The sequence below is a fragment of the Ostrea edulis genome, chromosome 4 (assembly GCF_947568905.1).
Source record: "Ostrea edulis chromosome 4, xbOstEdul1.1, whole genome shotgun sequence".
Taxonomy (NCBI): Eukaryota; Metazoa; Mollusca; class Bivalvia; order Ostreida; family Ostreidae; genus Ostrea; species Ostrea edulis.
Window position 1 is genome coordinate 32806491 of NC_079167.1, and position 15935 is coordinate 32822425.

The 15935-nt window shown below is 34.4% G+C and overlaps 1 protein-coding gene across 2 annotated transcripts in view; it reads right to left on the bottom strand.

Moving 5' to 3' along the window:
- The window catches only part of LOC125672051 (poly(ADP-ribose) glycohydrolase-like), a 36738-nt gene that overhangs the window by 9309 nt on the left and 11494 nt on the right, over positions 1 to 15935 (bottom strand). For both annotated transcript variants that reach the window (XM_048908120.2, XM_048908119.2), the window contains exons 8-14: positions 15393 to 15512; positions 9539 to 9607; positions 9371 to 9442; positions 5441 to 5533; positions 4720 to 4880; positions 1016 to 1104; positions 289 to 425 (exon numbers count right to left, since the gene is read on the bottom strand). In XM_048908120.2, the coding sequence (XP_048764077.2) occupies positions 289 to 425; positions 1016 to 1104; positions 4720 to 4880; positions 5441 to 5533; positions 9371 to 9442; positions 9539 to 9607; positions 15393 to 15512 (741 nt within the window). The remainder of the gene's footprint in view (positions 1 to 288; positions 426 to 1015; positions 1105 to 4719; positions 4881 to 5440; positions 5534 to 9370; positions 9443 to 9538; positions 9608 to 15392; positions 15513 to 15935) is intronic.

Sequence of the window (15935 nt, forward strand, 5' to 3'; positions counted from 1 at the left end):
CACTAGAAAACAACACTTAATATAAAACTCTTTCTTCTACAAAGATTTTGCCAACATTTTCAGCAGAATTTCTTCACATAGGAATGGATTAGAAATATTGATAAACCAGGTGTGTTATGCACACTTCATCAGATGATAGTTTTACCCCACAATGAATCAGGTCCTATCTTGTACACTGTCTTATCAAGTCGTTATACATGTATCCAAGACTGTGGAGCTTTGTGCAGGTACTGGCGGGGCCGTCGTAACTTGTAATGGTAGGGGGTGTTAAATAATGGATCCACCTACCTGTAGCAGTCCGTCCCCATCATCTTCAATGGTCCCCTCAGCTGACACATGAATGTCTGTTAATTTTGTCTCCAGGTTTTTCCAGTCTGGGAAGTTATCCAAACTCTGTCGAGTGAAGGTCACTACACCTGCCGGCACTGAGTAAAAGAAAGCAAGAAAGTGAAAATGAAAGGAGAGTTCAACATGGGCACTGAGTAGAAGAAAGCAAGAAAGTGAAAATGAAAGGAGAGTTCAACATGGGCACTGAGTAGAAGAAAGCAAGAAAGTGAAAATGAAAGGAGAGTTCAACATGGGCACTGAGTAAAAGAAACCAAGAAAGTGAAAATGAAAGGACACCTTGGCATGGACACTGGGTAAAAAAAAATCATAATGTTCAGTAAAAGTGAAAGGAGAGTTGGATGCTGGGAAAACGAAAGTGAAAATGAGAACAGAGAACTAAGTAAAACAAAGCATGGAAGTAAAAATTAAAAGTCATGCAGCTGGTAAAAGAAAATACAAAAGTGAAAATAAATGAAAGGAAAGTTGACTATGACTTATAGAAATCAATAAAGTGAAAATAAAAAGTGGGGTTGGGCAAGCAAGAATTTGAACATAAAAATGAAAGAAAGTGAAAATTAAGAAAAACTTATTCTTAATCTAAAAATCCACAACACGATTACAAAACCACACAGTGTACAAACTCTGATTAACCACACAACGTAAGGATAAACATCAATGGACCCCTTACTTTTGGTGGTGACTCTTCTAAAGTAATGGAAGATGCACTTCAACTTCTCCAATTTGATGGGTTGATAAAATGGATCGCCATCGTATAAACTGAAAAAGAGACCAGAACTGGGTTAGTTCTCATTAGTAAAAACTGTATCATACATACATAAAACTGTAAACGTATTACAGTGACAGATGACTTAACGCGTAAAACTCTGGATTTAAGGAGAAATGACACATCATTGTATCATTAAATGGCTGAAGTCCTTTTGAAACAAATATCAGCAACACATGTATGTTCCTTTTAAATTCAATCACCTAGCTGGGTAGCTCAGTAGATTACTGACCTGTAAATCATGGGTTCAAGTCTAGCAGGGGTTTTAATCCCCCCCCCCCCCCACCTGATTACATTCTACTAAAACTGCATTTCTAAAAATTAAATAAGGTAAATTTGAAAGTTTTCAATTTCAAAATTATGGAGCGCCAAATTAACATAAACTCAAATAATTGAAGATATACATGTATCATCAATTCAATTATTGCTATCTTTAATTCAATTAATGCGCGCATTAAATCAATTACTGCTCTCATCATATGAATTAATGCACGCTTCAATTCAATAATTGCTCTCATCAATTGAATTAATGTGTGCATCAATTGAATTAATGAGAGCAATACATGTATAATTGAAAATATCTTCAATTATTTGAGTTTATGTTAACTAGGCACTCCACACAAAATATTGTATATCCTCCACTTTCCATTTACATCAGATTTCTCTGGTGTGTTATTCCTCCTTAAATCAAAATGTTAATCAATAAATTGAGGTGCCTTCAGAAATTCATGTCATCTGACACTAGACAGGAAAACTCGTACCCAAGGAGGAGTAATGATCCATCTGTTCATCATCTGTAGATGTACGTTTGTCTGCATGGATTTACATTTATTAGTTTAATCCATAAGGTTATAATTCTTTTAAAAATAATTACTTTTGTCCATGGATTTATATTGATCAGTTTAGTCCATGGAGATCTGGGTTAGAATAGGTCCTCAGTACCTCTTGCTTGTCGTACAAGGCGACTAAATGGGGCGGTCCTTCGGATGAAACCGCAAAAAACTGAGGTCCCGTGACACAGCAGGTGTACCACGATAAAGATACCTTACTGCTCAAAAGCTGTAAGCGCCGAGCATAGGCCTAAATTTTGCAGCCCTTCACTGGCAATGGTGACATCTCCAAATGAGTGAAAGATTCTCGAGCGTGATGTTAAACAATATACAATCAATCAAACAATATAATTCTTTTAAAAATAATTACTTTTGTCTATGGATTTCCATTTATCACTTTAATCCATGAGGTTATTATTCTTTTAAAAATGATTATTATTAAAAGAATTTCACCTTTCATTTCAATTCAGCAGTACCAGAACAAGATCAATGATCAAACATTCATCATCATTCAAGTCCAACATCCATCATCATTCAAGGTCAACATTAATCATCATTCAAGGTCAACATACATCATCATTCAGGTCAACATTCATCACCATTCAAGGTCAACATTCATCACCATTCAAGGTCAACATACATCACCATTCAAGGTCAACATTCATCATCATTCAAGGTCAACATTCATCATCATTCAAGGTCAACATGCATCATCATTCAGGTCAACATGCATCATCATTCAAGGTCAACATAAACAATACTTTGTATTACCATTATTGCTTAGAAAATATTGTAATTTGCTTTTTATGTTAAGCAAAAGTTATCAAGATTGAGGTAATTAGTCCTCACACATTGTTTAGGGATATCTTGTGATGCATTGTGAAAGATTGACAAAACATGTCTTCATCAGAGTGTAGTAATTTGTCGTGGTATTTGATCAAGTTCATTCATTTTAAGGAGAAAATTGTCCAATTTCAGTGATTTTAAGTACGACTCAATTTCTGTTTATTTATCGCAATTCACCTTTGAATTAGAACGCTTTACCCGATATAGTATTGCGTTGTGTGACGACACAATTGAATGAGACGATCGAGCAGTTTGAATGACATGTTTGATGTAATACAACAAGAGTTTTCAATGGCCGATTACAGCCTGCCCACTTTCTCGAGCTGATTCGTGTGATTCAGATAAGATGGACTGACTAGAAAATTACTAGCTGGAGAACTGTAGCTCTCTGAAAAAATATTGTGACGGAACAGAGCTACAGATCCAGGTCTTATAAAAACCTTCGATTTACAGGGCACCAAAAGCTGCGCACGGTTGAGTCCTGATATCGCGTTATCGGTGTATTCTTGTGTTGCTGTCTCATAAATTCAATATTAAAAAAATCTTAACATATTTTCCTACTATACTTGTGTCCAAACTTACCTTCAAATATTCATTAAAGCCACACACGACCCGAAAACTCGCAGCTTCAAATGATTTCGTTTGTTGACGTAGCCATGTTAGGTAGCCGGTCAATTCGAACTCTGTTGCTATTGGTAAATGTACAGGATATCTATTCATAAAATGATTGTAAGTTATGTATTTGCTCTTCATTAATTATCAACACGAATAATTAATAGAAATTAAAAGATATAGTTTTTGTAAAGGTAAAATAAGCCCTTGATTAACGAAAATGCTACATAAGCCCATTATGGTCCTTAACACTCTTGTGGCAGAGATGGAGACCGGCTCAGACTAATGAAAGCCGCATTGCCGTGAGTTTAGCTATTTGAATAATTATCATTTAATGGAACTGGGATGATATATTATTTAAAATGTTTAGCTAAAATATTTGTGGGGTATTAGTTCACATCTAGACACCATTGTGCCAGTATGGAAATGAACCGGGATTCGAATTGACTGGCTACCTAACATGGCTACGTCAACGAACGAAATCATCAAAAGCTGTTAGTTTTTGGGTCGTATGGGGCTTTAATAGATATTTGAAGGTATGTTTGGACACAAGTATAATAGGAAAATATGTTAGAAATTTTTTTATATCAAATTTATGAGACAACACAAGAATATAACTTTTTCTCTTTCTTCCTTTGAAGTTTGTTTCCATGTGGCTGTCATGTTTTCAAATGCCGACTACTCCCGTATAAGGGAATTTGGGCGGACTTATACATATGAACCAATGAAAGTTTCTGTTGCATTTCGCAATTGTATTATAAACAGATTCAATTGTGTCGTCACAAAACGCAACACTATATCGGCCAAAGCGTTCTAATTCAAAGGTGAATTGCGATAAATTTACATGAGACAATGATAATGTGTTGTGTACATGTAAATAATTACACCATATCTTTAATCTATGCATTCAATAAACGGAAAAGTTCTCTTATAGCTGAACTAAAGCCAGCTGGTATTTACATGTAACTCAGGATTTTTTGTAACACACCAAAAAATATAGGTCAACAATAACTAAAGCTATTTGAATACTGTAAACAGCCTTATTTTCACTGTAGCTATCTTTCTGCTGTTTTCACTGTAAATGAAAACAGTGAATAACAACTGCAGTAAATATAACCTAGCTGTAAACATTGACGCTGAAAGGACATAAAAATCATAAATTCAAAACTGCACGAGAACAGATTTAAACAATAAACCATGAAAATTATGTGACAAAGTATAATATTGTATCCAGTTTTCAATTTCAAACTGAATGGTTCATCTTTCACTCTTGAAACTTAAATTCAGTCGATTGGTTTATATTTCACTCTTAAAGCTAACCTGCTGAAATTAATTGAAGGGTAGTTAAAGTATTCCGATGCCTTCCCTCTTGCATTTCTTCTTGGAAATGTGCAGAAAAACGCATTAGCCAGCAAACATGCCACTTGTTCCTGGGACATAGTGATGCTTTTGCTTCTGTTCCTCTTCAACAGAGGAATGGGCTACAAAAGAAAAACAATAATGCACAATCAACACAATTCTTGCCTACAACCAGATGTGGACTGAGGGGGGGGGGGGGGGGGGGGGGGGGGGGTATGAGGCTTACTGAGGCTTTCGACCCCTTCTTTGGTTGAAAATTTTCACCAGAAAAAGGTCATTTTCTGAAATTTGGAATCTGCAGTCTCCCTTTTACAACTGGTAATTTACAGTAACTGATTATTTGATTATGGTATATAGGATCATTTTTGCCCTGTGCTATTTTTGCCTTTCTACACTTGTTGAAGGTTTCACTCTGTTTTAAATTCGACCACACACAGCTGTGTTAAAGAGAGATATGAGAAAAAACACAACCTCGCCCCGTCTTAAATTCGCCTATTGACAACAAGGGCGAAAATAAAACGGGGGCAAATAATTCCCTGTATACAATATCAATGTCGGTCTAACTGAATTTGCATCACTCTAACTACATTCACAGAAATGACGAACCTGAGTGATGAGATTCGGTAAGTTAAGAAATGACGAACCTGAGTGATGAGATTCGGTAAGTTAAGAAATGACGAACCTGAGTGATGAGATTTGGTAAGCTAAGAGCCAGCTTAATCATCTTTGGTAAAGTATTTTCAAAAAAGTGTCGCCTTTCTGCATTTGATAGGATCTGTTGAAAAAAAATCAGGAAAAAAAATCAGAAGATTTTTTTTATACATGTATACTGCTTGAGTAAAAGGATAATTGAGAGAAAATTTACATTGCTCTCTCTCTCTCTCATATCTTATTGGAAAATACAGAATTATCTGCCAGTCATGTTAGAAAACGATACCATTTTGGAGAATTTTATCTAGGGTATGCAAAAGACCATTCTACAGTGTATATGTACAACACAATCAATTCACTTGTAGACTTTTCAATCCATAAATCACCTTATATATAACTCTCACACAAACTGCTACATGAATTCAAATGAATACATATTTGATGAATTAAATGCAAAACATTCAATTTTTAAAATCTTTTCTAATCCACTTTTTAACACTTCTAAAATATAGTGAAAAGATATAACTCAGCAAAAGAGAAATGTTCAGGTAATTATGGTTATGTAAACTCGCAACAATACAAAAGTAAGAAGAGCACTGCTAAGCGGAGCATCACCCTGTGACAGGAAATGCAACAGGAAATGCTATGGACATATGCATAATTTGGGCATAAATGAGTAAACAAGGCCAAATTCTTTTGTAGAAAATCAAGATGGATTACTCCATACATGTTTTATGTACATATATAGTTTTGATGAGAATAAATATGAAGTATTTATCATGTAGAAACTACTTTCAATTCATTTATCCCATCCCTTCTTCTTTCTGCTCTCATCACTCCCCCCCCCCCCCCCCCCCCCTTCCCGGGCTCTCTCTGCGGAAGAGGTATCATATTTTTGTATCAAAACATGTTGTTAAGGGGGGCATAATATGCATATCAAGGTTGGGCAGTTTCCCTTATTCCAGCAGAAACACATCACGTATACTCTAAAGTTTGGTAATTTACCTACCATACAGTTACATGCATAAAGAATCAAATCAAACGATTCCTATTGAAGCAACATTAGTTTTCGTACTTAAACGGGACAACAAATTCCGGTGATGAGAGATGGCTGAAGCTTGTCACATGTCTTTTTTGCTTTCAAGAATTACGTACATCCCAAAGCCTCACAGATTCATTCTATATTGTTAACTGACACGAGTGGTAATAAAACTGATGTTCAAAAATGTGTTCATCATATTATTTTTATTACTTAAAGCTAGCTGAGTCCCATGGGGATCCGGGTTAGAATAGGTCCCCAGTACCCCTTGCTTGTTGTAAGAGGCAACTAAATGGGGCGGTCCTTCGGATGAGACCGAAAAAACCGAGGTCCCGTGTCACAGCAGGTGTGGTACGATAAAGATCCCTTCCTGCTCAATGGCCATAAGCGTCGATCAAAGCTAGCTGACAAATGACACTTTTAATTCATACACGTCTCAAGATTTGTGCTAGTTCATCAACATAACTGAATTCGTGCACTCTGTCAATATTCCAGGATTCATAATAGGTCAGTATTTAACTATCCCTCCCCATTCTCTTACTATTCTAATTTTACTTTAAATTTATCCAGAAGTCTGTATTGTTAACTTGTACATAAAATTCCATTGCTTAATCGTTGTAATGATGCAATATTCTAAAATTATTTCACCAATTTACTTGAAAATAAATAAGGTTCGTCCTCTTACAATGCCACAGAAGCATGCAAAGTTTGATCATCCTTGTTGCAAGGGTTCTCTTTAAATTTTGCCCACAAGTTGTAACGGATACATCTACACATAGACACACGTACAGCAGCAATGCTATATACCCTTTGTAAATAGTTGCACGATGGAATAATTACAGGTATATACACTCACACCAATACAGAATTACAGGTATATACACTCACACCAATACAGAATTACAGGTATATACACTCACACCAATACAGAATTACAGGTATGTAAACTCACATCAATACAGAATTACAGGTATGTAAACTCACATCAATACAGAATTACAGGTATGTAAACTCACATCAATACAGAATTACAGGTATGTAAACTCACATCAATACAGAATTACAGGTATGTAAACTCACACCAATACAGAATTACAGGTATGTAAACTCACACCAATACAGAATTACAGGTATGTAAACTCACATCAATACAGAATTACAGGTATGTAAACTCACATCAATACAGAATTACAGGTATGTAAACTCACATCAATACAGAATTACAGGTATGTAAACTCACACCAATACAGAATTACAGGTATGTAAACTCACATCAATACAGAATTACAGGTATGTAAACTCACATCAATACAGAATTACAGGTATGTAAACTCACATCAATACAGAATTACAGGTATGTAAACTCACATCAATACAGAATTACAGGTATGTAAACTCACATCAATACAGAATTACAGGTATATAAACTCACACCAATACAGAATTACAGGTATGTAAACTCATATCAATACAGAATTACAGGTATGTAAACTCACATCAATACAGAATTACAGGTATGTAAACTCATATCAATACAGAATTACAGGTATGTAAACTCATATCAATACAGAATTACAGGTATGTAAATGTAAACTCACACCAATACAGAATTACAGGTATATAAACTCACACCAATACAGAATTACAGGTATGTAAACTCACATCAATACAGAATTACAGGTATGTAAACTCACACCAATACAGAATTACAGGTATGTAAACTCACATCAATACAGAATTACAGGTATGTAAACTCACATCAATACAGAATTACAGGTATGTAAACTCACACCAATACAGAATTACAGGTGTGTAAACTCACATCAATACAGAATTACAGGTATGTAAACTCACATCAATACAGAATTACAGGTATGTAAACTCATATCAATACAGAATTACAGGTATGTAAACTCACATCAATACAGAATTACAGGTATGTAAACTCACATCAATACAGAATTACAGATATGTAAACTCACATCAATACAGAATTACAGGTATGTAAACTCACATCAATACAGAATTACAGGTATGTAATCTCACATCAATACAGAATTACAGGTATGTAAACTCACATCAATACAGAATTACAGGTATGTAAACTCACACCAATACAGAATTACAGGTATATAAACTCACACCAATACAGAATTACAGGTATATAAACTCACACCAATACAGAATTACAGGTATGTAAACTCACATCAATACAGAATTACAGGTATGTAAACTCATATCAATACAGAATTACAGGTATGTAAACTCACATCAATACAGAATTACAGGTATGTAAACTCATATCAATACAGAATTACAGGTATGTAAATGTAAACTCACATCAATACAGAATTACAGGTATGTAAACTCACATCAATACAGAATTACAGGTATGTAAACTCACATCAATACAGAATTACAGGTATGTAAATGTAAACTCACATCAATACAGAATTACAGGTATGTAAACTCACATCAATACAGAATTACAGGTATGTAAACTCACACCAATACAGAATTACAGGTATGTAAACTCACACCAATACAGAATTACAGGTATGTAAACTCACATCAATACAGAATTACAGGTATGTAAACTCACATCAATACAGAATTACAGGTATGTAAACTCACATCAATACAGAATTACAGGTATGTAAACTCACATCAATACAGAATTACAGGTATGTAAACTCACATCAATACAGAATTACAGGTATGTAATCTCACATCAATACAGAATTACAGGTATGTAAACTCACATCAATACAGAATTACAGGTATGTAAACTCACATCAATACAGAATTACAGGTATGTAAACTCACATCAATACAGAATTACAGGTATGTAAACTCACACCAATACAGAATTACAGGTATGTAAACTCACACCAATACAGAATTACAGGTATGTAAACTCACATCAATACAGAAGTGATACAGGATCTGGAAGTTCTTCTCTGTCATCTTTGTGTTGTATTTACAAATGGCGTCCTATCGAAAAAGAGCTGATTATGCATTATCAGATTTCATAAATGACAACATAGATACAATATATAACAGTAGGATTATCAACATAAAGATACTTACTGCAAGCTCCATTGGTCCGGGAATTGGCTTTTTAAATGCACTTTCTATTATCTCCCATCTCCGTCTTATCTATCACATGCATACAAAACACACTGGTTAAAAGAAATGTTTCACCACACAGATCTAGTTTCAGTTCACTAATTTGGTTCTAAATCTGACCTTAATCTCTATTTCAAAGAAATCTATCATACACAATACACTGATTAAAACAAATATTTTACCACACAGATCTCGTTTCCGTTGACTGCTTAGGTGTTTGAATGAAACTTTCATACTAATATGTAGCAGAAATGTGTGTATAAATTCATTGCTGTGCAGTACACCTGTGTAACATCTAATGGCCAAAAATTGCCATTATTCTACATGGTGTTGGATTCAGAAGGTGTGGGCTGCACGCATCGATGATAGTCAAATTCAACGTCATATGCATGGTAATTAACGCTAATTCAACAGATCATCATGTAAATTATGATTCATATATTTCAAACGTAAAGATCGACAAAAAAGCACCGACCAGTGTCATTTACTCAACTGAAATAACAAGGTCATGCACAGAATTTGCTAAGCAATAACTTGATATATCATTAATTCCTTAATTCCATTTTATCTTATGAAATTTAATTACCAAAATAATTTGAGCATATTCCTTTGCACTAGATCATTTCAGAGTAAATTCGATATTTGCAGTCCATATGCACTTACATCACTCATCATCTCTGTTAATCTTGTCATAAGATTTTGAATTAAATATGATTGGTCCTGTATTTCTTGATAATCTCTTTCGCAAAGAAATGCCTATATCTGACCTTAGCTTGCATGCATAAGTAACATTGAAATATAATAATCATATGAGGATTGTTTTGGTCGACAGATGAAGACATCTGGAAATCGCTAAACTTCAGAGAAATCAAAAATGTTTCAAATTCAGGACCAGTTGTGACTAAACACCTTAGGGCTGTTCCATTAAAACATATGAGGTACCCGGGGAAGGCACTTTAAAATTTGGGTAACCACCCATAGAAGCATAAAAATGTAATGAGGGACCACTCACAGAAGCAATTTTAGATAGTGCGGCACCACCCATAGAAGTGAAATACACTTTTTCTTTAAATTCAATATGTATGAATGACTATTTATAACCCCTGAATAGAGGTCTATTTTCAGATGTTCCCAAGCATGATAGTAAAGAGAAGAGTATCTTGGGTCTCATCACCATTCAAATAACTGGCCATCAATGAAGCTTGATCATAGAACCATCAATTTATTTTATCAAGACTGTCTTTCTTAAACACGATGAACTAAATCAATTTTATAAGTCTACCTGTTCATAAAAAGCCTAGTATTGTAAATGTTCAAAAACAACTATTAAAAGTTTTAAAATTGACTAGTATTTTGAGTATTAAAAAACAAGAAAATGTATCTCTGCAACACTGATGTCTTAGATATTTGTTACACTACGGTTCATTGCATTGTTCACAAGGATGTTATGGAATGACAACTGGATCCTGTGATCTTAACCTTTGTAAAAAAAAATAATAGGGTTCTATGTCATTCTAAAAACTATGTACCAAGTTTGATAAACAGTCATCACTGAATGAAGTTGATTTTAGAGAATGTCCAAATGCTATAGAATAACAACTTCTTTGGGAAAACGATAATAAAAAGCTGAAGGACTTGATCCATTTCTGACAGTTGAAGACTTTTATATCCCTCTCCAAATTTGTGTATTTAAGGTGGTACCCAACACCCAAAGGAAATAACTCTGTAAAAATCAGCTAAACCTTTTAATTTGATTTGATATCAAATTTAGAGCATCTCAGTGATCAAAAGTTTGCTTGATGAAATTTCTACATGTATATATCTATTGAAATTATTCAAATGAAAATGTGTGGTTGAAATTTCTTGACATTAATATAAATTTTCCTTCATTGGTCAAAGTAGATGAGTATAAAACAAAATTTAAAGAAAATTAAATGAGCGAAATTTATGCTAGTAATGGTGTTGGGTAACCCCATTAAAATCTATAATTCTATAGTCATAGTTCAACATAAGATGACAAATACTAATATGAACAGGTAGAACAAGTTTTAATGATTGGAAAAATATTCTTTAAACTTCAACACAAAATACAGTTCTAATCTTTATACAAAAAACAGTGCACAACCAAAACTATATAGATTGTCCAAACTCTAACTTTGGCACTTTATACTCCAACATTAAGTCAATTATTTGAATTGGCATGCTACACAACAATCACCGACTTTTTTACATACCAAATAACCCAGGGTGGACACAAAATTGAAAATAATAATGCCAATCCGAATAAGTTGCCAATTTGACAAAGACAATTATTCTATAAAAATGGCTATTCAAAAATTGGATAAAGCATTTGTCAAATTTAATTGTAATATGACTGTTCAAGAAAGGCCATTGCATATTGCTTTAAAAAAGTCACTGACTTGTGTATACATCGGTAACAAATACCTAGAATTCAAAACCATGTCTATAAAATAATAGGTAAAAATGGGAACATAGATTTACCCAAAAACACCCAAGAATACCCCCAAAACACCCAAAAATATCATAGAACAGCACAGTAAACAACCAATATTGTTCATATATTAAAGAAAAATTTAATTTTTTAGTAAAAATTGTAACCAATAAATAATTTAACCAATAGCATTTGGTGTAAAACAAACAATATGAATATTTCGTTCAATGATCAAAACAGTAAATTATTTGATGCCGCCGATTGCACAATCATGAGTCTTCTTTACTTTCGAATCATGTTTATTTTACAATCTACTCATATCTGCTTTGCAATGGTCTCCAGTAATTAAAGTTTAATTGCTTTCCTTTGATGTAATAATTTAGCCTATAATATTGATCATTGATTAAATATGAATTTTCATTTATTTTTTTTTAAATATCAGTTAAAATCTAATTTTTTTTCTTCTTTTTTTTTTTTTTTTTATTTTTATTTTTATTTAAATATAAAATATACATTTATATGTCATGTGACTCCGATGAGCAGGGAAAATTAACTGAGTTATCGATCTTGAAATAACTCTTTTATGTATATTGATACCATTTCAAATAATATACGGCGAAATTGTTCAGTTTTCTGCGTAAATAACATAGTTTTAACCAATATTTTATTTTAAATTATGTTTTTGGGTCTTTTCATTGTGTTTTTGGGTGTTCTTGGGTATTTTGGGGTAAATCTACGAGCCAGGTAAAACTAGCTGCAAATCTCTGAAATTCAATGTCACGATTTTGACTTCCTAAACTTTTGAGGGAAAAGTTTTTCCAGTGTCTCATATAAAGAAGTATCAGATATATTTATACTTTTGATTTCCTTGTCCACAGTAACTAAAAAGTCTGCCTTAGATTTTCTTCCAGTGTGTGTTGGCTTTTGAAAGTGTGTGTGCAATACCTTTAACAGGTTGGGAACACTTCCCCTATAGCGAGATATTCTCGCTAAAACGCGATTATTCCTCTTTAGCGAGAAATAAACATTACCATAAACAGGAGTTTTGGCGTCTTTATTGAAAATAATGGCAAATCCCGTGCAACGCTGAATAAGTGCGACACGCACTCAACATGATGCGAATTGTTTCTATGAAATTGACAACATAGTCATGAAATTGCATATCAAAGTTGCTGCGTAAGAGGGAAGCAGTCTGAAATCCAATACACATCGTGAGTGTTTTTGTTTTGATTCATATATTTGCAGAAGTATCAAACATTTTAGCACTTTTTCTTCTTTTCACGTGAATCACGAAAAGATGTACTCCGCGGGTGTTTTTCTCTGTTGTATGCGATATATTTATTCTCGCTAGAGAGGGATAATTGAGAATGTCTCGCTATAGGGGAAGTGTTCCCAACCTGTTTAACTCAGCAATTGTTAGTAACAATATTGGACTGTCTTTAAAACTATCTAACAATTTCTTCTGCTTTAGTTTATTTCGTTCCTTTTCTTTGACATCTTCAACATACTTCACTATTCTGTCTTCTTTTACTCCTATAAGATTACTGATAGGTGCAAGATCTGAGCTTGACAATCTATCTGGGTCACTCTTCATCAAATACTTTCAACTTCCGATTGTCAAGTCATTTGCATATGCCATATAAAGTAGTATTTACATCAATGGACAAGTATGGAGGCGAAAGCTATTTCATCGGTATTGAAAAGGTTTAAATTTAATATCAAGTTAAAAACCGAACAGCAGACTGCAACAATATGATTTTCCTTTCTTTGTCGAAGTGGCTCAAGTAACTACATTTTCGCGCCGATTGTCAATGTTAAGCTTTTTCATTAGATCCACCTAGGAGATTTCGCGATAACAAGCATGGCGGAGCAGACAAAGAATTTTGCATGCTGTGCATTATAATTAATGAAAAACACCTTTATTACACATGCCCGAGCACAAAGTTGGTACTCCTTTTGGTGTAAACAAGATTTGGGACTAATACATAGAGTTTATTATCGGTTATTCATAAAATTATTTTGCACCATTACGGAGATCCTATGGAGTTGTAGCCTCATCCCGAAAACGTCAGAATAAAAAAAATTGGATAGGGCTACATTATTGCAGCTAAAAAAAAATCTTAAAAACTGTTTCAATGGACCACGAGCACGTTTCGTTTTCCATTTTGGACAAGGGAGATAATCCTAATTTCCAGTCACTATAATTTTAGAGTCAAACCGGAAACGATAACCGGATCGCGGAACCTCATCGACCGAGATAAAATGAAGACAGAAAACGGCGTTTGTTTCACATTCTACTTTCAACCCTTCCCTTCTCTTGTTGCATTCCTCTCAGTTTCGGTAAAAAAATAAAGATTTTATCAAAACAACCACTCACAGATGCAGTTTTCTGGCGGTAGGTACCCACCATAGATGCAATTTTCTACCAATGACAAGCACCCATAGATTTTTTTTTAATTGCCGTCCCCGGGTACCTCATATGTTTTAATGGAACAGCCCTTATCCAATCAAACAACACCAAAATGTCATGTGACACAAATGAACTATACACTAGAGATTGTTTTTTTGAAAAACAAATGTCTCCCCACCTCCCAAAATTGAAAGTGCTCCAAATGAAACCTCCTCCCCTTAATGTACTGCATGGTATGGAGAAAAAAACATGAGCAGGAACATAGACATTATGGACTCCCATAAGACACATAGGAGAAGTGTTCACAAACTATTTTACACCCTCCACCCCTCAGATCCACTATAACTTTAAGGAAAACAATTGAACCTTCCTGTCCCTACAATATGCATGTCTGCAAATGGCATTGAAGTATTGTACAAAGTTTCAAGTCTATCTGATAAGCCATATTGGAGGGGAAGCGTTCACAAGCTATTTTAACATCCTCCATCCCTCTAAGATCCACTATAACTTTTACAAAAATAATTGGATCGTCCTGTCCCTACAATATGCACATCTACAAATGGCTATGAAGCATTGTACAAAGTTTCAAGTCTATCTGATAACCCATATAGGTGGAGAAGTGTTGACAAACTATTTTACATCCTCCACCCCTCTTAGATCCACTATAACTTTTAGGAAGATAATTGGATCCTCCTGTCCCTACAATATGTACATCTACAAATGGCAATAAAGCATTGTACAAAGTTTCAAGTTTATCCGATAACCCATATATATATGGAGGAAAAGCGTTTACAAGATTTTGTGACAGACAGACGGACGGACGGAAAGTACAATAACAATATGTCTCCCCCTGAAAGAGGGGAAACATAATTTATTCGAGTATAACAGAAATTCTTAACAGAGTTCAAATCAGTTCTGAAGTAACTGCACTATTGATTTTCAGCATGATTTACCTTGTGGTTGTATGGAAAATCACTCTGGTGTGAGCACGGCATTCGGACATGATAACTGTCCCATTTATCTGAATAATGGTGAGGATGTGGAATTGGAGGGTAAATGGAATTGTATGTGTGCTAAAACAAGATCAAACACAGACAGTAAGATTTACAAGTAACTCAATCATAAGGAAATCTTGGTTATAAGGAAGAGAAAATAAGTCCCCCCCCCCCCCCCCCCCCCCCCCCCCCCCCCCCCGATATCAAAGCATTTCAAGATAGCAAGATTTTAAGTGTCCCAAAACTCATGTAATGAGTGTACTGAAGAATAACAACAACCCCTCCGTGATTCTGGGATTTGGGCTAACTAAGAAATTTCAGATGATTATGAAGGCAACTTTTTTCTCCATTTGCACCCCCATTCATTTCTAAAAACGACGCTATATGCCTGCACTCATAATATCCGATACACTTTTGCGAAAGGACCTACATAGGCTATGCCTATTGCCCAATCCCTTTGAGTTTATCAATAGAATATGTTTCAATTATATAAAATACAAG